General features: G+C 47.1%; 2 protein-coding genes and 2 long non-coding RNA genes across 4 annotated transcripts; 3 read left to right on the forward strand and 1 right to left on the reverse strand.

Moving 5' to 3' along the window:
* Window positions 1-7,625: 7,625 nt before the first annotated feature.
* LOC146756549 (uncharacterized) lies at window positions 7,626-12,427 on the reverse strand. Its single transcript, XR_014937301.1, has 2 exons — window positions 12,211-12,427; window positions 7,626-7,897 (listed from the first exon to the last, which is right to left on the reverse strand). It is a non-coding gene; the product is annotated as an uncharacterized LOC146756549 (long non-coding RNA).
* Window positions 12,428-12,849: 422 nt separating this feature from the next.
* On the forward strand, window positions 12,850-13,946 carry LOC146756550 (uncharacterized). The gene is made up of 4 exons (XR_014937362.1): window positions 12,850-12,985; window positions 13,167-13,209; window positions 13,399-13,660; window positions 13,940-13,946. It is a non-coding gene; the product is annotated as an uncharacterized LOC146756550 (long non-coding RNA).
* Window positions 13,947-20,710: 6,764 nt separating this feature from the next.
* On the forward strand, window positions 20,711-22,278 carry LOC146756551 (uncharacterized). The gene is made up of 4 exons (XM_085524230.1): window positions 20,711-20,737; window positions 21,654-21,828; window positions 21,970-22,041; window positions 22,133-22,278. Exons 1-4 carry the CDS (start codon window positions 20,711-20,713, stop codon window positions 22,276-22,278), a joined length of 420 nt encoding a protein of 139 aa, XP_085380356.1.
* Window positions 22,279-22,735: 457 nt separating this feature from the next.
* Window positions 22,736-24,763, forward strand: LOC146756552 (uncharacterized). The gene is made up of 3 exons (XM_085524113.1): window positions 22,736-23,089; window positions 23,614-23,755; window positions 23,941-24,763. Exons 1-3 carry the CDS (start codon window positions 22,897-22,899, stop codon window positions 24,035-24,037), a joined length of 432 nt encoding a protein of 143 aa, XP_085380239.1. The 5' UTR covers window positions 22,736-22,896; the 3' UTR covers window positions 24,038-24,763.
* The last annotated feature ends 1,329 nt before the right edge of the window (window positions 24,764-26,092 follow it).

Consider the following 26,092-nt stretch of genomic DNA (forward strand, 5'->3'; position numbering starts at 1 on the left):
AGTAGCTCGAGCTTTCCAAATTTTTTCAGACCAAAAGCTTAATATAATAACTGACTCTTTGTATGTTACAGGTATCATTCAGCGGATTGAAGGATCCTTTCTTAAGGAAGTTAATAATCCGGTTTTGTTTGTACAGCTCAAACGAGTCTTGCATTATGTTTCTCACCGTACTCTTCCTTATTTTATTATGCACATTCGATCGCATACTACATTGCCTGGTCCTTTAACTGAGGGCAACCGTAAGGCTGATCAAGCCACAGTCGCTTTTGCTACTCCTCAATTATTTGAGCAAGCACGACTCTCCCATCAATTTTTCCATCAGAACAGGAGAGCCTTACAAAAACAATTCCAACTGACAGTAGATCAAGCCCGTAACATTATTTTAACATGCCCAGACTGCCAGGCAATTGCCCCTTTGCCTCAAACTGGGACAAATCCACGTGGAACAGCCCCTCTTCAACTCTGGCAGACAGATGTCACTCACGTTCCTGAATTCGGCCGTCTAAAATACGTACATGTAACGATAGATACTCATTCTTCTTACATATTTGCCACAGCACATACAGGTGAACGCAGTCGTGACGCCCGTAAACACTGGTTATCTGCTTATGCTGCTATGGGAATCCCTCATACGATAAAAACAGATAATGGGCCCGCTTATACTTCTAAGGCCACTCAAACTTTCCTTCAAGAATGGGGAGTTAGACATATTACAGGCATCCCTCATTCTCCCACTGGACAAGCTATCATTGAGCGTACTCATCAAACACTGAAATCTGTTCTTAATAAACAAAAAAGGGGGAATACGGGAGACACACCACAAGAAAGATTATGTAAGGCTTTGTTTGTGCTGAATTTTTTGAATCGTGATCATACAAATACAACTCGTGTGGATCGTCATTTTGGGGGCTCCCCAGTGCTCAAGGAACGGCCAATGGTTAACATTCGAAATATGGCCACAGGGCACTGGGAAGGTCCCTTACCATTGATAACCTGGGGTCGAGGATATGCTTGTGTTTCTACAAGGACTGGCCCTACATGGCTTCCGGCAAGATATGTTCGGCCTCATCTCAAGGCAGAAAATAACACCCAGCCTTAATAATGATTGTGATTATACGCCTCTTACTTCATTGATATTGCTTTGTAATTTGTTGTATTGCAAATAATAATTTTAGTAATGGTAAGACATAGTAGGTAACTCTTCCACATTACTGGTATAAATTTAAGAATTAGAATTATTAAGCATTATTTAGATTATTGTGTGTCTTTCCTATTTTGGCAGTAGATAGAATATAAGTTAAATAGGATTTGATGTTACCAATGCTGGAAATTATGGGACTAACTCTTCTAGTGTATTAGTAATGTTCAGTTATGATTTTATTAGCCTATCAACTAGCCTCTTCTTAGTTTGTAAAAATAAGACCCTGGAAAAGAATCCTGGACAAACGGATGATTCTTAAACATAACAGTTATTAACTCTTTTTCATCTCACTAATTGGGATTTTCAAAATATGACCATGCATCAATTGAAACAAAGGTGCTTGCAAAAAAAGCTAACCTCGGCAATTTATTCTGTTTTGTAAGCAGGTGTTCCACTTGGGCTCTGTACCACGCACTGGCCATGCGGATGCAGTGTACAAATGGAAAATACCATTCAGACCCTGAGTAGGAAAAGAGCAAGAGAGAATCCGTGGTGGATGAGAAAGGGAAAGTGCACCTTGAAGCAGGGGACGCCCTGCTGGCGCTGCCTATCGCATCCACCGCCAACATAATCCTTCTCTCTCCTTTTCTGCAGTTTTCTGCCTCTCCAGGGACAATAAGTAATAATGTGCTAGCTTAGGGAGTATTTGCTTCATGCTGACGGGATGGTTTAAAATGGATAACACGAAATTGAAGTCTTTTCTAACCTATTTCAAATTTACACAGAATTGGATTCTCAGGGGTTCTTTTCCAGGTTGTAGGAACTTAGGCCGCAGGCAAAATGCGTCTGATATTTTAGTGGATTTAACCATATATTTTGTCATTTGCTTTATCTCCTTTTTCATTTTCAGAATATTGTCAATCGAGGCCTTGATTGAGTTATAATGATTATGTTATTAATATAATTAGTGTTATTATATTATAGTATGGTAGTAGCTTGTCAATAAACAAAAAAGGGGGAATTGTGGGAATACAAGAAAAGCTGTTCAGAGCAGCAGCTGTGGAGCAAGATAAACAGCATGAGAACCAAGGACACCTCTGCAAGGAGAAGAAGAGTCTCACAGCTCTGATTGGTTATGTGCCTGCATGGACAGTTGAAAAGTGTTTTGTAGAATGCTTTGTTGACATGTAAGATGTTTGGGAAAGTTGTAAGGGCGGATGGGAAAGTTAGAAAATAACAACTTGTGAAGGTATATAAGGGATGTGAGAACTTGTAATAAACGATTTGGATCGTTCACATCTGAGTCCGTGCCGAGTCACTGCACAAAACCACCTCCCTTCCCACTACAGCACTTATCTGGCAGAACTGGTTGGATTGCTTCTGTTCTCTTAGCTCTTGGGGCTGTTGTTTTGCCACTCATAGAACTGCTTCCCATGAGTTTATGTTGTATTTGCACTGGAGGGGTTGAGAAGCAGCTGAAACTGTCAGCTTCATTCTTGTCCTGCATCCCACTGAATGTGAGCTGTGTATGAACTCAATAAGCAAATACGATTTTTGGTATTGCATTAAGTATATTCCTGTGCTGTGCTCTGGTGGTATGTAACTGTTCAGGCTTTGACATTATTAATGGAAGCATGCCTGACTTCAGCATGTGCAAGGCTTAATCATGAGCATCTAACCCATCTTTTAACAATGAGGCAGAGTTCAAGTAGATTTGCAGGTGATCAGTTGTGCCAGACAAAACTGAATTCCTTCTTTGATAGAACGACCAATTCCTTTTTTCCTCCAGACAAAGAGAAGAGATGTAGTCCCATATGTCATACTTCACTTGTGCTCTTGAGGCTGTGCCAGACAGTAAACAGCTAATTCATGTAAAAGAGATGATCGTTGCGAGAGTTGGTGTTTACTGAAGGAAACAACTGCTTGTGGTTCTTTTTTTTATTTAGGGCAACCACCTCAAAAGCCATAAGCAACAACAAAAATTCCTGCAGGAGTGATTGGAACGAGAAATGTTGGCAATAAGGGGATTTTCCAAGGGCTCAAATTGAGGGCTAGTCTTGCACTGTTTGCAGTAATGACCTTGGCACCAAAAACTCATTGGGATTTTCTTATGAGAATTTGTGGTGTGTTGTCAGTAGGTGACAACTGAGGAAACACATGTGCAGCAGAACACATGCGTTTGGGACATGGTACAGATACAGAAAAACCAGTGAGACTGGGCATGTCAAGGCCAATAACAACCCTCCTGGGAGACAGTAGAAATCCTTATCGTTGCAGCATGAATAACTGGAGAGAAGTGAACATGAGAGTGGAAGATGTATAGGGAAAGATATTCTGTGGAGAATAAGCTGCAATTAAGGCATTGTACAATGTTCTTCCAGCTGGAATATTACTTGCAGTTCTGGCTACTATATTCAAGAAACATTGATTGAAGCTGCTTGGAATTCAATGAAGGGAATATTATGGGAATAAAGAGCCTGTTATGAAAGGACAGTAGAGAAGTTTTTCAGTCTGTGGATAAGAACTAATGGCTGGATAAAATAAATGTAAATGAATGGAAAAGCTCTTGCCTCTTAAGGTGGGATCCTGGAAGAGACTCTGTGGTCATTTGTCAGTGTGTTTTCCCCCAACTCTTTCTGTACAGGGAGTGATATTGTTTAAACCTACCTTTATAAATGAATCAGTTGGGTATCTTACATGAGTTATTGCCTTTGTTTATAAACAGTATTGGACAGTATTGATTTATGTAATTGAAAATGAAAAATCATCGTTATGAAGATTTTGTTTGGGACCTGAGCAAGGTCAGTTGAGCTCCCAACACGCTGTGGAAGAAAACTTGTTTTTATTCTTGTGAATTATTTTTTTAATCTCTAATGTTGTTCTGGAAACACTGTTACATCCCTAAAAGGCAGCAGCATATTTAAATTATCCCAGTAATGAATAATAATATACAGTAAGGAATAATAATAGTTTCATTATAAGTGTTAAAATTTTCACTGATAGTTTAAAAAAAGGAAATGCTATTTGTCAGATGTCAAAAACAGGATAATTTACCAAATGCAGAAATTTAGGATTTAGTGAAATTAATTCAGGTGTAAGAATATTGGTGGCCTGTATTTGACTCCTGCATAGTTTGCAAGGTTCTTGCACATAAAACCTAGTTTTGTGGTATTTTTGCTTCTAATTCTACCCTCTTGTTAGCAATTTGTGGGTCAGGCTGGGTCACATCACACTTCATTTCAGTTTTCAGTTCCTTCTTACTTCATCTACTTCTATTCCTCCATCATACAGGTAGTTAGGGCAGTCGATATATGAATCATTGTGGAGATGACTGTTCCTGTAACATTTGAAAGAAAAAATTGTTTTTTGATCAGGCGTTCCCAGTAAAAGATAAATAATTCTATGTGAACCAAAAAACTCTGAGTAACTAGTGAAATAAGTTGACCTTTTTCCAGTTTTGCAGGTAGGAAGACAAACCTGATGAGCTGAATGAGTTTTCTGTTTAGCTGCTGTGTCTGAAATAAAACTAGTTCAAAGACTGCATGCAATTTCAGTTATTCATTGGTGGGGTATTTCTTGTTTTGCTTGTAGTTGCCTTGTGGTCACCGGTGTAAAGAGATTTGCCATTCAGGTGATTGTCCTCTGAACTGCAGCCAGAAGGTTAAACTCAAGTGTCCTTGTAAGCGACTGAAAAAGGTAAGTTTTGAAGTTGCAGTTCTGAGAGTGACACATTTTCTTTGTATGTTCCTAGGCTTGTGTACATGGATTGTCTCTGGTCAAGACTGGAATAGAATCAGTTACTTGAGCAGAGCAGCAACAGCAGCTGAAAGTCTGGGTGGAACAATCAAAATATTCACTAAGGAACATAAAATTCATTGTAGAAAATGTTAGCTCCCAGATTTGCAATACCTTTCTCTTCAAGCACACTTCAATTTTTGTAGTTCCATTAGGAAAATAATCAGATGATCTGGAGTGATTTAAGAAGTCAAAGCACATTTTCCTCATTAGGAACTGAGAAGTTTATAATTACATAAATTGGAACAGTCACAGATGTTTTGAATTCCTAATTGATGGTTGTCTGAGGCCCTTAAAGCAAACAGAGGCATCAGCATCCTTAGCTTTCAGCAGAGATAAAGGACAAAGCTTATAGCTATCAAGTATGATGAGGGGAAAACCAGAGGCTGCTGTGACCTCTTGACAAGTGTTAACTTAATGAAAAATTCACTATCTGGCTTGAACAAAGCATGCTTAAATTATTTTCAAGACCCGGTTAACTTCTGAGCTTTCCACACAGATGCAGTTTCCCCAGAGTTCTTAGCTTCTCCAAGAAATGTCTTCAGAAATCTCAGATCTTGCAGGGCGCATGTTCAAGAGAAAGGATGGTAATGCCCAGAGTACGTGCTTCAAATTGAGCAGTCTCTGCTTATAAATAACTAGCTTTTCTTTATTTGTAAGTTGAAATGTTGACTTCTGCTGAGGATAAATTATTTTGTTGTGACTAAGTGCTCTTACTAATTTCAGTTTATCTTACTCTACTGTGTTCAGTAAAATCAATAATATCATTGGTTGCGTGTATACTTCTGCTTCTTGTTCCTTAAGATATAGGTTTACAGTTGGACTTGATGATCTTTGAGGTCTTGTTTCTTATGCCAGACTTAATTGAATAAGGAAGATGGGTATTTCCATGATAGCTCTGTTACATCTAGTTGTTGCTGTCCCTAATTTTCATACTGTTTTTGGAAAACTGAAATGTGTCATCATCTTCTGCTGAGTTCTGACGCTGTATAGCTATTTCAGACCAGTTCAGATTTTATTGTCCCAGAGTGCTGGGATGTCTTCAGTGATTATGTGGATGTCCAACTGAAATGTGGTAGCAAGAAGCAATGAAATTAATGTTTAGGATGCTCACTTTTCACTTTTACAGTGGCCTGAAATGGAACATTCCAGATCTGCTATTCTGAAAGTTTTATGGTCCTTAAATATGATGACGGTTACTTTTTTTCCCCCCCTCAATCTTGTAAATTTGATTTTAATAAGGTGGAAAGGTTGTTATGAGTTAATTATATAATTAATAAAAATTAATTCTTATATGATGACAGCCCACTTATTTAAATAGCCACGAAGTGATCCTTCTGATTCCTAGTGAAATGGTGTTTCCCTTCAGAAAGAGAAGAAAACACTATCCCCACCTTAAATATCATCTCACTGTTTCCAGGTCAAGCCCCAAATCCATGCTCTCTTTTGTACAGAGAGCTACAGTGTAGAGGGTAAATGATGGTAGAACCAATAAGCCACTGATAATTGGACTGTGTATTAGTTGCAGCTAATCTGACTGCAGAAATATGACTCGTTTCTGTAGTGTGAAAGATTATGTCTTTTAACGTTTGCTTTATGCATCTGCCCTTGTCTGAGATCGTAATTAGGGTATCTTTGATTCCAGAAGGTCCTTATGCATATTTGCTTGGAGCTGCATACTTACAGCAGATAGTGTACTTCTTTCTTAGCTTGGATAGGATAGTGTACCTGTATATTTAGTCTTTTGTGCCTGCAGCCTGTGATCTTGAAGATAAGGAGAAACAGAATTGAGTACCTTATATTTGCAGTTGAATTCTCCTCTACCAGTCTTCTGTCTGTGTATACAACTGGTGAGGTTGGGAGTTGACAGGACACGTATTCCAAGCTGCTCTGTAAATATGCCTCATCTGAACCATCACAATTAATATCAAATGTAGGAGCTCATAATTTGAGTGCAAAACAGGAGGATTTTTTCTTCCTTTTCTGGTGTTGAAGTTAAATGTTGCATCATGAGGCTATGCATGTAAACATGCAAGGTCGTATAAACCACTTGAATTTGTAACCCACAACTTGTAGTGGACCATATTCTTAACCATCTAGGCAGGTGGTTTATCTTAGCGTGCTGGAATTGCTCTGAAGAAGTTAGTTTTTGGATTTTGCTGTATGCTATGAAAATTGTTCTGCATATTGTCAGAAAGCATGAAAACCAGAATAGCTTCTGGCTATGTTACTGTGCTTTCCTGACAAAATTCTTCATAGGCTAGTAGTATAGATTATAAGATTATAACTTTCTCTCTGTGCTGGTATTCTGTTTTGGTTTTGTTGGTGGTTTTTTTTGGTTTTTTTTTTCTGTTGTTGTTGTTGTTTGTTTGTTTGTTTGTTTGTTTGTTTTGGCCTTCAATGTAAGGGGGAGGAAGGAGAAGGAAGTAGGGGAGATCTTCCCATGACCAGACCTTGCCCTGTAGTTTCAGCCAGTTTAGAGAATTGATACAAAGTTTCAGAAGAGTTACTTATTAGTTACTTTGCATGGTATCTTTTGTAACAGAGTTCACAAGGTTATATTGCTTTGTCTTAAATAAATAAGTGAAAAAAAAAAGACAAGAAAAATTAAACTGAACCACTTGATTTATTCTTGATTCAGTTTAGCTTATCAGAAAGAAGGAAAATAGAAAAGGATGCTTGAATACAGTTACAGTTTCAAATAATATTTATTTATTAGCTTCATTCTGTAAATATACCGAATAAAATTGTTTTACAATTTTCCCAACAAAATGAACGTTATAATTAAATTTTTATATAGGGAAATGAATTACAAACAATTCAATTTATACTTAACAAGAAGTACAGTGCAGCAAGATACAAGAAGGCCAAGTTTCACTGGAGTGTGATGCGTTATGCAAGGAAATGAAACGGAAGGCGTCTGAGGTGGTGTATCCATTTTAGTTATGTTATCTTCATTGCCTTGAGAAAAGTTGGAAAAAACAGGCAGATCGTTATTTTTTCAAGACAGTAATAGCAAGAAATGCAGTGTAACTCAGCGTACAGTTTAATTGCACATTTAATTTTTGGACTATTGAATCTGGCTTATTGCTGAGAATTGCACTACTTGTAGATAGTGTCAACTCACTTGATGAAACACTGTTTTAAGGTAATGCTCTATTACCTCTTTATTTTTAATGTACATTGGAACTGGAGATTTCCTCTTCAGCCAAGAAGTGCTAATCAATGATAATAAAATCATTACTGCTAGTGAGAGCTATAGAAGCACTTCATTTAGGCCTTACTTTTACTTTGAAGGTTAGCAAAGTGTTATCTTGTGTGTTCCTGTCACACAGTATTAGGTGACTGCCACAATTACAGAGAGCTTTCAGCAACTGCATGTGCTTTTCAGCCCATTGTAAACATGGATGCTCTCCAATAATTTTGTTTGAAGTAAAGAAACTGCTGCATAATCTCACCTAAAGAGACAGAATATCCACATTGTTTTTCTAGGCCTTTTATGGAAACATGAGGAAGTGGTGCATGAGCTGGTTAACTTTTATCAACTTAGTAGTATATGTAATATACTGATATATATAATTTAAATATTCAACCCAAAACCTCGTTCTGTAAAAGCTACATCTGTCTGTTTCTGCTCAGAATTTCAGGATTGTCAGGCAAGTTCTAAGACGTACTCTGTAAATCAAATTCTACACCTTTGCAATCAGCTTGAACACCAAGACTCTTGGAATATACTTCTAGAAAAACCAGCAGTAACAAATCATTCTAGTGAAGTGTGGAAGTGAGTTTATTGGGCATGGAGTGCATTGAAGGGGGGTGAATTCATAGAAGTCTGCATCAACAAAGGAGCACATTTCAGTGGGGTGCAGCATCAGCTGCAGTTTCACTTCAGCAGATAATATTTCCTATTTTTTATCTGTACCATTGAATTCAACTGGGAAAATAATCTAATGCATCAAGCAAATGACTACAGGTTCCTGTGAGCATAGGAAGTTCCGCACAAACGTGTGCAGGAATCTTACACAAATATGACAACAGCAGCGTACAAAAGAAGCTACATTCTGTGTTCACTGGCCGATTTCTCTTTTGGAACTGATGTTCTGCCATTAGATGGCAGTGAAATACCAGCAGGGATAGGGCTGCAGTTTTTGCAAACCAAACTTTCCTATTTCAGGTATTCATGACTAAAAAGACCTTTGTGTGTTTTTCTGATGAGACACTCTGACATTATCTAGGTGAAATGAAATTGTTAGTGATATTTCATATATGGTTTAACAATTTAAAAAAAAAATAATCTGAAAATCCACAAATGTAACTGCTTGCACAGAGCACGCTCTTTGAGCTGCGGTGTTCTTAAGCACGAGCTGGTGTGCCTTCTGCTTAGTCTTCAACAGCTCTTAAGTTTGTAGGAACAAATTCCATCTGTGCATACCTTACTTAGTTAATTACCATTTTTACTGTGCAAAATGTGATACATAAATATATATATGTACATATATAGACTGATTATTGAGATCAAGATGGTTTTTAACTTCAAGTTGTCAATTGTATCATTACATCTTAGGGCATTCTATTACTCTGAGATCTAATTTTACTAAGGTAGTGTTAAGTGGCTGCAGAGTTGGAGGTCCAAGAAACATGTACAAGCAGCAGATACGCATACACTGACCCAGCACACTGGTACTGCCGTCACTGTAGTGATGCCTGACTGAGGGAATTTCAGAGATAGAGCTGGTGTCTTAATGTTTGATGGCTTTGCTGCATCTATATGCCTTTTTGTGTAATGAAAAATACTATTTGGCACTTTCACTGTCTTCAGGATTTTGTGTCCTGTCAATCACCTGCTTTTTACCTGATGAATCCAAGTTAAACATCTCTTAGCAGCTTCCCCTGGGAAACCAACTTTAAGGGCAGGGGTATAGAACAGAGCTGGCAGCTCTTTAAGGACACCCTTCTGAAAGCACAGTGGCTCTCCATCCCCCTGCAGAAGAAGTCAAGCAGGGAAGGCAGGCAGCTATCATGGATGTGCAAGGACCTGCAGCTTAAACTTGAGGGAAAAGAGGGAAATGTTCAGAAAGTGGAAGCAGTGTTGTATAGCCTGGGAGGAATACAGAGCTGTTGTCCATGTGTGAAGAGACAGGATTAGGAAAGTCAAGGCACAGATGGAGCTGAACTTGGCAAGGGGAGTGAAAGATAACAAGAAGGGCTTCTGCAGGTACATAGGCTGTTCGGTGGATTAGGAATTGGTTGGCTGGATGCAGCCAAAAGGTTATGATCAACGGTTCTGTGTCTGGGTGGAGGCTGGTCGCAAGTGGTGTCCCTTAGGGGTTGGTCTTGAGACAGGTGCTCTTCAACATCTTCATCAATGACAGACAGTGGCATCGAGTGCACCCTCAGCAAGTTTGCAGATGTCACCAAACTGAGTGGTGCTGTCGATACATTGGAAGGAAGGGAAGCCATCCAGAGGGACCTGGACAGGCTGGAGAAGTGGGCCCATGGAAACCTAATGAGGTTCAATAAGGCCAAGTACAGGGTGCTGCACTCGGGTTGGGGCGATCCCAGATATTTGTACAAACTGGGGGAAGATCTCCTTGAGAGATGACCTGTGGAGAGGGACTTGGGGGTCCTGGTGAACGAGAAGCTGGACATGAGCCAGCAGTGTGTGCTTGCAGCACAGAAGGCCAACTGTGTTCTGGGCTGCATTTAAAAAGGGGTGGCCAGCAAGGAGAGCGAGATGCCCTCTACTTGGCTCTTGTGAGGCCCCATCTGGAGTACTGCATCCAGGCCTGGGGCCACCAGCACAAGAAGGGGGGGGTTAGGATAGATATTAGAAGGAAGTTTTTTACACAGAGGGTGCTGATGTGCTGGAACAGGTTGCACAGAGAGGTTGTGGTTGTTCCCTTCCTGGAGGCATTCAAGGCCAGGCTGGATGTGGCTCTGGGCAGCCTGGTCTGGTGGTTGGTGACCCTGCATACAGCAGTGGGGTTGAAACTCCATGGTTATTGTGGTCCTTTTCAACCCAGGCCATTCTGTGATTCAGGACCCAGTCCATCCCATTGTTCTTTATGTATGTTAGGCGTTGCATTCTTTAGTTATTGTAGGATGAAAATAATGCAGGAACTGTGATTCAGATGCATTGTATGTTTATGTTTTAATATTTTCTGTGCCATTCTTTTTCCTTTAAGTTTCTGGCATTTAATTTGCTGTCTTGAATGCTATGTAACAGTTCTGTAGAGTGATCAGTTGCAGTTCCAGGTTTTATTTTTCATAAAACTTTCTGATGGTGAAGCAAATGTAATTGCATTGACAGTTTCCATTACAACAAGAGCAGTAGAACAATATGAGTATGCATTATCCAATATGTCATTTGGTACAAAAGTGGAGATTTCCTTTTGCTCTAGCAGTCAGGGCATATTTAACTACTTGGAATGAAGTGTGTGAGTGTAAATTACATACATATATAAGGATTTACCCATCAGTGTACAGTGTGCTGAATTGAGGACTGAGTTACTGAAAGCTTAGAGTGACTTTATTAAGGAATTTTTCCCTGGTATTAATGAATATATATATTTATATTTTCCCCAGGTTTTATATTTGTCAGTTGAATTTTCCAGTTAGTCAGAAGTTTAGTTTTATAACATGGTAGCGTCTCTAATGTTCCGTGTTTTTCAAACATGAATTGATAGAGGTTTTTCACAGAATGTTTTAGAATCTGAGTAAGCTCGCAGCTCACTTGGTGAAGGTTTTGCTCGCTTTTCTGAGAACTGTTCTATAAATTATGGCTCTGTAAGATAATAGTTTTACCTGCTTTTACAACAGTTACTTATCACTTTGTATGTCTGGACAGATAAAAGAGGCAGAAGCCAAAGCTGTTATTGAAGAGGAGAAACGAAGACAACAGGTATCAAACTTAATTCTTCTTCCCCCCCAACCTCGTTGTGTTAATAAATCACTTGATGCACGTGCAGCCCAATCTGTATACTTTGTATAGTGTTTCTCCCAGTTACTGCTTTCAGCTGTTATGTTGTCCTTAGGTATGTGCCATGGGTGATCTACAGTGGTTAAAAGCAAGTATATTTTCTCTTAACAGTTCTCACATCTGTGGGCAAAATGGTAATCATTTGATGTCGCATTAGAATAACTGTATAATGTATACATATATTTAAATACAAAATACTTCTGATTTTTATCCATCATTTTATAATTCCTTAAATTCACAGAATTACTAAGTAGCCTCTGCAAGGTTGAATTACTGAGTGAACCTTCTTACTTACTCCCCTTCGTGAGAGTGAAGAAACCTAAATTGGTCTCTGTCCTTCAAGGTCTGGTGGGAGTGGGGAATTTTTTTGTCATTGCTGGCTCTGGTGAATGTGTGTTGTCAGCACTGTAATCCAAGAAGCTTCTGTGCCAGCTGCCTGGAAATACTATCACTAATCTTGTTTCAGAAATTAACCGTAAGCTTGGTTGCTGGTGACAGCAAACTCAGGTTTATCATCTGCGCGCTGCAGCCTCAATGCACTCCTTCCAACAGGCTTGTATGCCTGTGACAGAGCACAGACCCACCCCGGTTGTACACCCCCCATCGGACCCCCCCCCCACATTAGATCCCCCCCATTGTATCCCCCCCCCATTGAATCCCCCGCCCTCCATTGGATCCCCCCGTTGTACCCCCCCCTCCCCCACTGAACCCCCCCCATCGGACCCCCACCCCATTAGATCCCCCCCATTGGACCCCCCCCGGTCTATCCCCCCCCTATTGGACCCCGCCGTTCGATCCCCCCCCATCGGACCCCCCCGGTCCCAGTCCGTCCCCACTCACCGCTTCCTCCTACGGGGCTGCCAACACCTCCGCACTTTACGGCGACGCTGTCGCAAAAGCGCCGCACCCCGCTGCGCTTTACGGCGCGCCGCGAACTGCAACTCCCAGCGTCCCCCGCGCTGCGCCGCGTTACGTCTCTCCGGGGACTGCAACTCCCAGCGTCCCCCGCGCGGCGCAGGCGCAGAGCGCGCGGTGTGAAAAAGGCGGGAAGGCGTCGGGCGGGAGCTGAGGTGAAGCAAAATGGCGGCGGGGCCGGGAAGGGCCTTGGGGCGGGATGGGCGCCATTGGGCCTCGTTATAGCGGGAGAACGGTGTTATTCTGGGACGTGGAGTGAGAGAGACCGGGCGGTCAGGGGGGATTTGAGGGGAAATAGTGAGGAAATAATGCTCAATGGGCGTGTGTTCCCCTCAGGTGAGCGGCGCCATGGGCAAAAGGAGGAGCAGCCAGGTGACAGGTAATGACTTAAAATGGCCTCAAAATGGCTTCCAATGGGCCTCCAAGCGGTCTCAAAATGGCCACCAAATGGCCTCCAAGCAGCCGCAAAATGGCCTCAAAATGGCCACCAAATGGTCACAAAATGGTTTCCAAAGGGCCTCAAAATGGCCACAAAATGGCGTCCAAGCAGCTGCTGTTCCTCTTGCAGGTGTTGACCACCATGATGGCCCCAATGTCAAAGTCAGGGCAGGACTGAGGGGAGACAACAAGGGGGGGGACGACTATAGTGGGGACAACAATATGGTGGACAGCAAGGGGGGGGACATCAATGGAGGGGGCACAAATGGAGGGGACACCAATATGGGGGACAGCAATATGGTGGGCAGCAATATGGTGGACAGCAATATGGAGGACACTAATGGGGGGGACACTAATATGGGGGACTGCAAGGGGGGGGACATCAATGGAGGGTACACTAATAGAGGGGACACCAATGAGGGGGGAAACAATGGAGGAGACACCAATATGGCGGACAGCAAGGGGGGGGGACATGATTGGATGGGGCACCAATGGGGAGGACAACAATAGAGGGGACACCAAGGGGGGGGACACCAATATGGCGGACACCAATATGGCGGACACCAATATGGTGGACACCAATGGAGGGGACAAAAATGGAGGGGACAGGGACACCAAGGGGAGGGACAGCAAGGGAGGGGACACCAGTATGGTGGACACCAATATGGCAGACACTAATGGAGTGGATACCAAGGGGGAGGACATCAATAGAGGGGACACCAAGGGGGGGGATACTAATATGGGGGGCACCGAGGAAGAGGAAACCAATGGAGGGGGCAGCAATATGGGGGACACCAATGAGGGGGACATCAATGGAGGGGACATCAAGGAGAGGGACAGAAATGGGGGGGACACCAATAGAGGGGGCAGCAATGAGGGGTATGTAAGTGGAGGGGACACTAATATGGGGGACACCAAGGGGGGAGACAGCAATATGGGGGACAGCAATGGGGGAGACATAAATGGGGGGGACACCAATATGGAGGACATCAGTATGGGGGCCATGATTGGAGGCGACGCTCTGGACAATGGCGGAGGGATGGACTCAGTGCATGGAGATGGAACAGAGAGGTAATGGGGGGAAATGGGAGGGTGGGGGGCAGAGGGGGGGCTGGAGGTGGAAATGGGGGCAGAAATGGGGCTTGGGGGTAGGAATGGGGCCTGGGGCCAGCAATGGGTCCTGGTGCCCCCCAGCTGATGGGGTTTGGGGTCTGTTTGGTTCCCAGCCGCTCTGATAACGGAGGCCCAGCAGCCGCCCCACAGCTCAGCGTGATGGAGGAGCTCAGCCCCACAGCGGCCCCATTGGCACAGGTAGGACAGGGCCTCTGCCCCCCCAGCGTCACCCCACAGCTCCCCATGGCTATGGGGCAGGGAACACACAGGTTATGGGGGGGGTTGTTCCAGGATGGGATGGATGGCTGCGAGCAGCAGGAGGACCAGAACAGCCCTGAGATGGGGGACATACAGCCCCATAGCACCCCACAGCCCCATAGTGACACCGATGGGGGCACAGAATGCATTGAGGCCACCAAAGAGCCATTGGAGGGGGAGTGGGCAGCCAAAGCGGAGCCCACTTGTGGGGCAGAGCATGAGGAGCGCTATGGGGCTAGCACTGTGGGGCTGCCCCACGTCTCAGCACTGGAGCACAGTGGGGTGCCAGGGGGTACACTGAGCTGCTGCAGGTAATGCCAGAGTACTATGAGAACCCATAGGGAACAGCCCCATAGCGCCCCACTTCACCCCATAGAGCTCCAGTTCACCCCAGTTTACCCCCCATTCCACTCTAGATTGTCCCAATTTACCCCAGTTCACCCCAAATCACTCCAACTTACCCCAGTTAACCCCAGTTCTCCGCCATTCACCCCCAAATCACCCAAATTCATCCCAGTCCCCCCCTAAGTCACCCTCAGATCCCCCAATCCTCCCCAATTTCCCCCCATTCACCCCAATTCATCCCAGTCCCCCCTCAGGTCACTCTCATATCCCCCAGTCCCCCTCAATTTGCCCCCATTCACCCCAAATCATCTCAGTTCCCCCCCCAAGTCACTCTCAGATCCCCCCAGTCCCCCCCAGTTCACCCCATTTCATCCCAGTTCCCCCCAGTTCAGCCCTTGGTGCCCCAGTTCACCCCAGTTCCCCCCCATTCACCCCCAAATCATCCCAAGTCACACCAATTCCCCCCCAAGTCACTCTTAGATCCCCCCAATCCCCCCCAATTCACCCCCATTCACCCCAGTCCCCCCCCAAGTCACTCTCATATCCCCCAATCCCCCCCCATTCACCCCCATTCACCCCAGTTCATCCCAGTTCCCCCCAGTTCATCCCCTGTTGCCCCAGTTGCCCCCATTTCACCCCATTTCCCCCCCAGCCACCCACCCCCTCCCAGCCTGCAGCCCCTCTGTGCCCTGTGGACGCCGATGGGGACCCGGCCTCACCCAGCTGCACCCCCAGGTCGGACCCCCCTCCCCCCACCAGAACCCAGAGCTCATTTTGGGCTTAAAAAGCCCCGGATTGGTGCCATTTTCACCCCCTTTGACCCCCAGGAATGAGGTGGCACCACGTGAGGATGCGTCTGCGGTGCTGGGGGGGCTGATCCTCGAGCTCTCCAACCTCAAGTGAGTGCTGGGGATGGGGTTAGGATTAGGGTCCCATTGGCACTTATGGGGTCTCACTGTCCCCTATGGGGTCTCACTGTCCCCTGTGTGGTCTCACTGTCCCCTGTGGGGTCTCACTATCCCCTATGGGCTCTTATCCCCTATGGGGTCTCATTGGTCTCTATGGGGTCTCATTGTCCCTGCAGCCGCCGTGTGATGAGCGCCCATCGTGCCCTATAGGGGTCTCACTATCCCCTATGGGGTCTCACTGTCCCTTATGGGGACTCTCATTGCCCCCTATGGGGTCTCATTGGTCTCTATGGGGTCTCATTATCCCCTATGGGTTCCCATTATCCTACAGCCGCCGTGTGATGAGCGCCCATCGTGCCCTGGTGTCGCTGCTGCGGCTGCGTCGTGAGCGGAGCCGGGGGGTGAACAACAGCAGGAGGAGGAGGAGGAAGATGGAGGGGTACGAGCCAGGATGAAGCTGCAGCTGTGAGTGGGGCTTTATTGGGGGAAAAAAGCCCATAATGGTGCAATAAACACACGAGTGTGAGCAGGGCTGGAACAACACAACTACACAATAACACAACAACACAACAGGGAACAGCTGCTGAGCTCTGCTCCTGGTGCAGAGTGGGGGTGTAAAGCTGATGGTGCACAAGTGATGGTGCAAAGTGGTGGTGCACAACTGAAGGTGCAAAGGGATGCTGCAAAGTGATGGTGCACAAGTGATGTTGTACAAATGATGGTACAAAGTAGTGGTGCAAAGTGATGGTGCAAAGGTATGGTGCACAAGTGATGATGCACAACTGAAGGTGTGAAGTGGTGATGTAAAGTGATGGTGTAAAGATGATGGTGCACGAGCGGTGGTGCAAAGCTGATGGTGTACAAATGATGGTGCACAAGTGATAGTGCACTAATGATGGTGCACAGTTGGTGCCCAGCTGCTGCCTTCTGTCCCACGTTGCGCTCAGCACAGCCTGGGGATGACACAGAGTGCGTTATTAGTAATAGTAATTAGTAATTACGGCCTTAATTAACATCATCACCACCACAACTGCCCCGACACACACAGTACAATATGTGGGGGCCAACCCCATAACCCCTATAGCCCATAACCCCTTATAACCCCCATAACCCCACAACCCCAAACCCCAATAACCCCGTACCCCTATAACCCCATAAATAACCCCATAACCCCATAAATAACCCCATAACCCCATAAATAACCCCATCACCTAATAACCCACAACCCCATCACCTAATAGCCCCTATAACCCCATACCCCATTACCTGCTATCAGTCACCGCCGTCCCCGTGTCCCCGTGCTCTCGGTGCATACACAGAGCGATATGACGCCGGGGTGAGCGGGCAGAACCTCCTGGTGTGCGCGTTGTCCCGCGTGGCGCCGCACTGCGGACACACGTAGCGCCGCAGGATGGGGCACAGCACGCGGCCACGCGCGTCCTTCAGAGCGTGGCTGCTCCACACCGCGCGGGACTCCCCGTTACGGCGGCAGAACGGGCAGAACGGGGACGGGAAACGGGGGCGGGCTGATAAGGGGGGGCGGGCCGACAGGGGGCGCTGTGGTGGTGCGATAGTGGGTCGTGATAGTGAGAAGGAGGGCCTTGGTGGTGATAGGGGGGGACATGGTGATAAGGGGGGATGGGGGGATGGGGGGGGTCCTGCTGATAAGGGAGGTCCTGCTGATGCTGTGCTGAGCCGTGGTGACACCGACACACCTGGGGACACACACAGACATGGTGGAACATGGCAAATGGCGACCAGGGATGGGGACACCCCCCCCAATATGGTGACCCCAGTGGCAATGACCCCAGTTGACCCCCATTATGTTGACCCCCCCATTATGGCGAACCCCCCCCCCCATGACAGTGACCCCAGTAATGGTGACCCCAGGTGACCCCCCCCAATACGGTGACACCCCCATGATGGCGACCCCAGTGACACTGACCCCAGGTGACCCCCCGGTCACATTGCCCCCCCCTGCCGTTGCCCCCCCCCCCCATTCCCATACCTGCCGTCCCGGTTTGGTCCGCTCGGTTCTGTCCCGGCTCGGTCCGTTCCGTTCTGTCCTGTCCCAGTTTGGTCCGTTCCGTTCGGTCCGGTCCTATGGTTCCGTTCCCGCAGCAGAGCCCTCAGCAGGGCCGGCAGCCCCATGGAGTCGCACCACGGCTCCCATATAGGGCCGTGATCCCTCATAGGGCCCTGATCCCATATAGGGCTGTGCTCCCTTATAGGGCCGTGCTCCCCTATAGGGCCATGCTCCCTTATGGGGCCGTGCTCCTCTATAGGGCCCTGATCCCATATAGGGCTGTGATCCCTTATAGGGCCATGCTTCCATAGCCGTCCATGCTCCCATATAGGGCCGTGCTCCCGTTGCCGTCCGTGCTCCATTCCCCCCCCAGCCCTGTGTGTGTGTGTGTGTGAGCATGTGTGTGCGTGTGTGTGCGTGTGTGAGCGTGTGTGTGCGTGCGTGTGTGTGCGTGTGTGTGTGAGTGCGTGCGTGTGTGCGTGTGCGTGCGTGTGTGTGCGTGTGCGTGTGTGCGTGTGCATGTGCGTGTGTGTGCGCGTGTGCGTGTGTGCGTGTATATGTGTGTGTGTGCGTGTGTGCGTGTGTGTGTGCATGTGCGTGTGTGTGAGCGTGCGTGCGTGTGCATGTGCGCGTGTGTGCGTGAGTGCGTGCGTGCGTGTGTGTGCATGCGTGCATGTGTGTGCGTGCGTGCATGTGTGTGTGTGCGTGCGTGTGTTCGTGTGTGTGCGTGAGTGTGCGTGCGTGCGTGTGTGTGCGTGCGTGTGTGTGTGCGTGTGCGTGTGTGCGTGTTCGTGTGTGTGTTCATGTGCGCGTGTGTGTGTGTGCGTGCATGTGTGTGTGCGCGTGTGCGTGTGTGCATATGTGCGTGTGTGTGTGTGTGTGCGTGTGCGTGTGTGTGCGCGTGTGCGTGCGTGCGTGTGTGTGTGCACGCGCGTGTGTGCGTGTGTGTGCGCGCGTGTGTGTGCGCACGCGTGTGTGTGCGTGCGTGTGCGTGTGTGTGCATGTGCATGTGTGTGTGTGTGCGTGCGTATGTATGTGCGTGTGTGTGTGCGTGAGTGTGTGTGTGTGTGTGTGTGTGTGTGTGTGTGTGAAGGTGCTGCAGGAAGATGGGACAGAAGAAGAGTAAGCCTTCTGGTCCCATGGGTGGGGGAACTAGTGGTGAGGTTATAGGTATACCCTGTATTCCCCAGACAGTCCATTGGGACTCATGATTAAGAATTGGAATGATTCCCCTTCTAGGCGGGGAAAAAGTAAAGTTAAAATGATTCATTATTGTGTAGAAGTATGGGGCAATAAGCCATAAAAGGGGAGAGTGTATGTTGGCCCCTTTTTGGCTCCTCTAAGGACTGGGTATGTCAGGCCCTTATCCTCTGTGTAAATGCTAAGGAGTCTTTTAGTTCAGAGGAAAGTGAGTCTGCCCACCTCTGGATAGCCTCAGAGCCGAGGAGGCATTTATATCACCTAAAAGAAAAAGGAGGGCGGGAGGAGAAGGGATTTAGAAGTCCCAGTGTCACCACCGCCCTACATAACCCCACCTGAACCCACGGCCCCGTCTGCCAGGGGGCCGGGAGCACAGACCCGACCTTCCCCTCTCTCCTTTACCCGCACTCTCCCCGCGGCGCCGGTCCGCCGCCGGTCCGGTCCGCTTCCGGGTCCAGGCCGTCCTGATGGGTCGCCGGGCGGCTTGGGTCCCGTGCAGGCGGGCGGGGCGGTCCGAGCTGCTTTTATTCTCCCGAGCACAGCGGCCACCAGGCGCCGTGTTACGAAGGGAAACCCCAAAATCAGTAGCTATGAGGGTGTTACGGAGGTTCCACGTTACATTGGGGTACTCAGGCCTTAGTGGATCAGTTTGCCAATAATTCTATGTGTACAGGGGTATATAACATAGCAAAGGGGATTGTTAATGGACATATGACTTGCTGGAGGGTGAATGCAAAGAATATGAGAAAAAGAATCCCAGGAGGGCGAGAATTGGCTTATCGACCCTTCGCAAGGATCCAGTTGGACTTTACTGAACTCCCTAAAACTGGGAGATATAAATATTTATTAGTGATTGTAGACCATCTTACAAACTATGTTGAGGCATTCCCTACGGCAAGGGCTACAGCACAAACAGTAGTGAAGGTACTATTAGAAAATATAATTCCTCGATATGGAATTAGAGAAGCAATAGATTCTGACAGGGGAGCTCATTTTGTGTCAAAGGTTACACGTGACACAATGAAAATTCTAAGGATTAAATGGGAATATCATACTCCTTGGCACCCTCAGAGCTCTGGTAAAGTAGAACGAATGAATGGGGAAATTAAAAAACAACTTAGAAAATTAATGATAGGAACTAAGACATCTTGGATAAAATGCTTGCTGTTAGCTCTGTTAAATATATGTGTGAAGCCCAGAACTGATCTGGGAATTTCACCTTTTGAAATGCTGTATGGTATGCCCTATAATCTTGAAATACCTCTTGGTCACCCCCATTTACAAGATGATCAATTAAAATCTTATACAATTAATGAGTGGGTGCAAGGAACTACAAGAAGGATCTGATTGCACAGCAGTCCCCATTGGAGATAGCAATCCATAGGATACAGCCGGGGGATGGGGTCCTAATAAAAACTTGGAAAGAAGCTACACTAACACCACAAGGGGAAGGTCCCTATGTTGTTTTATTTACTGCAGAAACAGCTATTCGAACCGCAGAGAGAGGATGGACTCATGCCAGCCGTGTTAAAGGACCCATCGGTGACGAGAAGTGGGAGGTAGCTCCCGGGAGTGACGACCTGAAACTCACAATGCGACAAGCCCAATGGGTATTCCAGGTAAAGGCTTCCCCTGAAGAACACTACTGCTGCTGAGAAGAACTAAAAAAACCCCTCGTAGCTGGTTGCAACCCAGTTGACGAGTGAGGCAGAGGAGTGAATTGTGGGGAAAGATGGGCCTTAGGGGTATCCATTGGTACTTGGGGATTCTCACAGTGATCACATTTTGTATAGCAGCACAACGCCACCCACACCAAGCTTCCTTACATCCCTGTGTGACCTGGTACCTATACAGCCCAGTCTAAACCAAAAGGGTTACTATTTTTGCCTAAGCTCAAACCTAGGGAGGGGATACTGTAACCACCCAGGCTCATATTACTGTGCCTATTAGGGATGTGCAACTATTGCCTCAAATTGGGCACCTGGGGCTGGGCAGGATAAATATCTACAAGTAGGGCATGGACCCTATGGGTGCATACCTCCTAACCGAAACCCACAGTTGGGAAGATGGGCTGTGTGGGGATTAAAGACAGAGAGAGAGAGAGAAACATCTGCCAGCAACAATGGATAAATGTAACGAATCCAGATAACCCAGTGTGGCTGTTAGGGAAAATATGGGGTGTAAGTGACTTGCGGAATCAAACTCTATAACACATAGATGGGTTATAAAGCAGGTATGTTTATTCCAGTGCTGGGTGCAAGGGGGATAGCTCCACCAAACTTGCACATGGACTTGTAAAATCGTGACACAGATATAGGTACATCTCATACATAGTCAATGATTTCTCGGAATTCTGATACATATTCAATAGTTGTTTAGCATGCAGACCCCCTCTTGTTCTTATCAGGGGGATGCAACTCCTCTTCTGGTATTTACAACATCTATTCTCCTCCTTGCCTGATGACTTCCGTGAGGTCTCACTCCTTATCTGCATCCTTCCTGCTCTCCCAGGCCCCTTGTTTCCCTGTGCGGAAGGGAGAGAATAGTGTTGTGAAGGAATCCCTGGCTTTAATTGCATCCTGCGACCTTGTGGCTGAAGGGATGCTCAGTAGCAGTTGCTTTGTCCTGTGTTCATTTGCAGATTTGACTAGAGGAGTTGATCCAGCTTCCTCTCTGAGATCTGGAACTGAAACTCTGTCGGATCGCGCAGGTACGTCATAGCTTTGAAATTCTTTAGAGAGCTTTTGCTGCCCGTTTCAGTGCCATTTCATGGCACAGTCCCCTGTACGCTCTGCTACTCAGTTGATGCTGTAGTGTGTGACTGAAACTTTTCATGGGTCTTTGGTTGCAGAAGTGCCCCCAGTGTGGGCCCTGCCCGGTCATCGGTTTCCTCCTGTGCTGGAGCCCAGCTGGAATCCCAGCAGTGAGTACTCTGTCTTCACTGACTTGGCTGACTCGCCGCTGATCTTCAAAACTTCATGCACGTGATATTTAACTTCATACATTCTGTTAAGGTCCGGAAAGAGAAGAGGATGAATACAAACGAGGAAAATACTCTCAGGGCTCATCCCGTCTCCTGAAGCGACTGCTGAAGGAAATGGAGAAGGCAGAGCGTGGTGGGTATACTTCAGTCTGTTCACTGTGGGACCTGGGAAGCTGAGGTGTGATATGCAGGTGTGGGCAGGCTGTAGCCTGCACAGCAGGAAGGAATGGGTCAGAGCCGTGCTGCAGCCGTGTTCCATGTATCACCTTGCAGGTGCTGTCAAGCACCAGAGCTGGTCTGCTGCCAGATGGTCTGCATCCAGCCAAGACCCAGAGGCAGCTGCTCCCCCAGCACAACCATTACTTTTCAGAGCTGCTTTGTGCAGTCGTTGGCACCCAGATGGCAGCAAGTGGCAAAGTGGCAAGCGCTGTGCTTCTGTTCATCCAAAGCCCTCCGTGCAGCTGAGCAAGTTCAAGGCAGGAGAAGCATCCCGAGCAGGGTTGGCTGCCTTTGCTAATGCTGGAAATGAGGTGGAGATGCTAATTCTGAAGGCTTGGACTGTGTGTTAGAGCTTGGATTTCAGCCTGCAGCTACCTGGCTGTGATGGGCTGGTGACAGCACAGAATGTGAGGGCCTTGCACAGGAGCTGATTCCTCAAGAGGTGTGAGGGAGTCAGCATTGTCCAATAGCTGGGAGGGCCCAAATGCCTTTGGGTAACAGAGGGGCTCACAGTGTACTTGGGGGTGGGGGGCCTGGACTTTACCTGAGCTCGGGATTGGAGAAGCTCAGTTTTTGATGAGGGCACGTGACATCCCACTCCTACTGCCCTGCTTTCTTTCTAAAGGAACGGACCAACAAAGTGAGCGGGATGCACTCCAGGAAGGTGGATATCCCACACTGCCGGTCCCGGATGCACTCCAGGAAGGTGGATATCCCACACTGCCCATCCCGGACAGAGGAATGCAGGCAGCACCAACCAGCATGCCAGGTAATTTCTGTCCCATGATCATACGGTGTCACAAACCAGAGTCACTGCGTGCCTGCAGGCTCTTGCTGCCAGCTCTTGCACACCAGGTCAGCAGCCAGACCTGAGCGTGTGAGCATAGAGCACATGTAAAAGAAGCAGGAGTGTTTCTCCCCTGGGCTGGCTCTGGCTGTGCCCTGTGCTGGCTGAAGCCTGACCTTCAGCCTGGGGGGCATCCCACAGGAGAGCTCAGGACACGCATGCCGGGAAAAGCATGAGGGATTCTGCTCTGTAGCTCTCCCCACAGACCAAGCCCAGACCCCAGAGTACAGCCCCAGCTCTCGGCCCAGAGGAGGACACGGGTAGTGCCTGTGCAGCCTCTTCGTACCCAACGAGAGGTGGAAGCAATCCTTCTTGTCCTCCGGTGCTTCGGCACCAGAGACGGAGGCACTCACTGACAAAATGACCTCTTGGGTCCATGAAGCACACTGAGAGATTATCTGTAGCGCAGCTGAAGGTAACGTGGGACATTGTCTCATTTCTTCCAGGGATGAACACAGGCAAAAGCACAGAGGCTGCTGCTCACACATCTGTGCGGAAGCGCCGCATTCCGGTGACGGTCTCAGCGATGCTGCTGCCTGCGCTGGTGCTGGCCGTTGGTACTGTGATATGGGTGCTCAAAAACTACCTGTGAGTTGGCCTTTCCCCAGAACACCTTATTGCTGCATTTGGCAATGAAGCATTTGTGGTGCCAGGATCCTGGACGGCCAAATCAGCCGCTGGCAGTACACTGCCAGGACTTAGGTTGCAAAGTCTTTCAAGTTTCCCCTTATTTCCTGTCAGTGAGTAGTGCTTTCTGAAACTCATTCTCACAGAGCGCGCAAGAGGGAAAAGAGAGCAGCAGAAGCAGCAGATGGAGCTGGGGAAGGCAACGAGACAGACTCTGACCCAGTCAAACAAGAGTCTCCGTAATAGCTCCAGTCCGTTCCATTCTGCCATTGAAGAGGCCAGAAGTCTTCAAGGTCATCTGGAAGACCTGGAGCTTGAACTCAAAGCCATGAAAGAGATCCTTGGGAACAGTCCTGAGTGCTGCCTTCTGTCAGAGGATGGCCCTGAATGTGAGAGCAGAGCTTTTGTCCTTCATCCTGCATTCTCCAGGACAGGTATCACCAGCAGTTTGAAGATTCTTAGCTCGACACAGCTACATTCCTGTTGAGGGTCCTAATGAGGACCCAGAAAACGAGCTTCCTCTGACTGCCGGACAATGCGTAATGTCTTTGGAGATGTGGGTGAGAATGGCTGGTTTCAGGGAGAGCTGACAGATGGCACAAGAGGACTGGTCCCTTCCAATTTGGTTGCGGAGCTTTCAGATGATGAACTGGATACACCTGGAGATCCTGTCAGAATTCCTGCATTGCTCCATCTGCAAGACTACCATTGTTCCACTCAATGGAACAACTCGATGTTGAGCAGAATGTGGTTGAGCTCCTTCGGGAACTCTCTGAGGCGACTGACAGCGGAACTGCATAGCTTTATTGTATATGAAAAACAACCAAACAACTGTCCCCTCCCTCTCCCTTCCCCTCGCACCCCCCTACACCCCCCCAAAAAAAAGACAAAAAAACCCCAAAAAAACCCTAAAAAAACAACAAAAAACAACCCACCCTCAATAAAACAAAAAACCAAAACCAATTAAAATCTCAACGCTGTTCTTTTTCTGGGATACACTGAGGTGACGCTTCTTCTAGCTTAGACTTTGCAATGAGTTTGTGTCACGGAGTTCTCTCTAGAGCTCACTCGGTGACAGCTGGAACAAACCCAGGGAGAGAAGGAACAAAGAACCTCCCCTCTCTAACAGTGCGGTGCGGGGGCAATAAAGAACTGGGGGGGGGGTTGGCACTCACCTCTCATCGGGGTACCATCTTGTTCTCTGCAAGCCACGATGTTGTGGGAAGCTGTGGAGGAACTGTTCGAATGTATTCTCTCTAAGACAGGGGAGCAGGTATCTCCTAAATGCATATCCGAGCTGGTAAAATGGGCTCATATGAATGGACACCTTCAGGAGGTGGCACTGATGTTCACTGTAGCCGAATGGCGAGAAATAGTCGACCATATGTGGGACTTTGTTATCTCCAAAAATAAGGAATACAAAATAAATACATTGAAGAATATGCAAGCTGAGTGGGAGATTGCTGCTGCTGTGGTACAAGCTCTATCCGGACCTAGTGCTCAGTCAAGGTCAGAGCTTGACTCCCTGTTACCAGGAGGTTCGTACTCTGTTTGCTCATCAGCCTCACAAGTCAGGGCTGCCGCAGAAGCCCCGAATAATCCCCCGTCCTCGACCTCTTCAACGTCTCTGGCAGATCCGGTTTTGGCTGGTGAGGAAGGTGCGGTGGGGGGGGGCTGAGGGGTGTGCAGAGCAGCAAGAAGCTCCTGAGAGTGAAAGCGACTCGGATAATGGTGGGAATGAGAAAGCGTTGGAGGAACATAATAAAACATTAACTGAGGAGCTGCAGGACTTAGAACTGCGTACGAAGGAGGCATCAGTCTCTTTGAGCGTTTCACCGATGTCTTTACAGCCCCTGTCTATGCGATTCCCCCCCACACGTAGCGATCCTCCACCTTTGCGTTGGTCTGGAGTCATTAGAGACATGATATTGGAGGGACCGTGTCAAGCTGTGTTTCAGCTCGCTTGCCCGCTGATAGACGATCAGCAGGGAGCTGCTCGGTGGGAAGTGCATCATTGGAAATTGTTACAGCAGGCTGGTAAGACTGTGACTGACTATGGGAAACGATCTGAAGCTTCTAAGCAAATCATTCAATGGATTTTCACTGAGGATACTCATATGACACTAGACACTTCTAATCTTGTGCGGTTGTTACTAACACCACCAGAATACGTTGTTGGTCTCATCTCAAGGCAGAAAATAGCATCCAGCCTTTATAGTAACTGTGTTGTGTGTTTCTTTCCTAGTGGAATTGCTTTGTAACTTGCGGTGTTATAAATAATATTAGTAATGGTTTGAC

Source organism: Coturnix japonica, chromosome 26 (assembly GCF_054131305.1).
Source record: "Coturnix japonica strain WE chromosome 26, WE-NBRP24, whole genome shotgun sequence".
Taxonomy (NCBI): domain Eukaryota; kingdom Metazoa; phylum Chordata; class Aves; order Galliformes; family Phasianidae; genus Coturnix; species Coturnix japonica.

Bases quoted from the DNA above. Each gene is read 5' to 3' on its own strand.
- LOC146756551 (XM_085524230.1), top strand. From the start codon at position 20,711: ATGCGACAAGCCCAATGGGTATTCCAG. The intron at 20,738-21,653 runs GTAAAGGCTTCC...CCTGTGCGGAAG, and splicing joins AAGCCCAATGGGTATTCCAG to GGAGAGAATAGTGTTGTGAA. The intron at 22,042-22,132 runs GTGAGTACTCTG...CATTCTGTTAAG, and splicing joins GCCCAGCTGGAATCCCAGCA to GTCCGGAAAGAGAAGAGGAT.
- LOC146756552 (XM_085524113.1), top strand. From the start codon at position 22,897: ATGAGGGCACGTGACATCCCACTCCTACTGCCCTGCTTTCTTTCTAAA. The intron at 23,090-23,613 runs GTAATTTCTGTC...CATTTCTTCCAG, and splicing joins AGCACCAACCAGCATGCCAG to GGATGAACACAGGCAAAAGC. The intron at 23,756-23,940 runs GTGAGTTGGCCT...TCATTCTCACAG, and splicing joins TGGGTGCTCAAAAACTACCT to AGCGCGCAAGAGGGAAAAGA.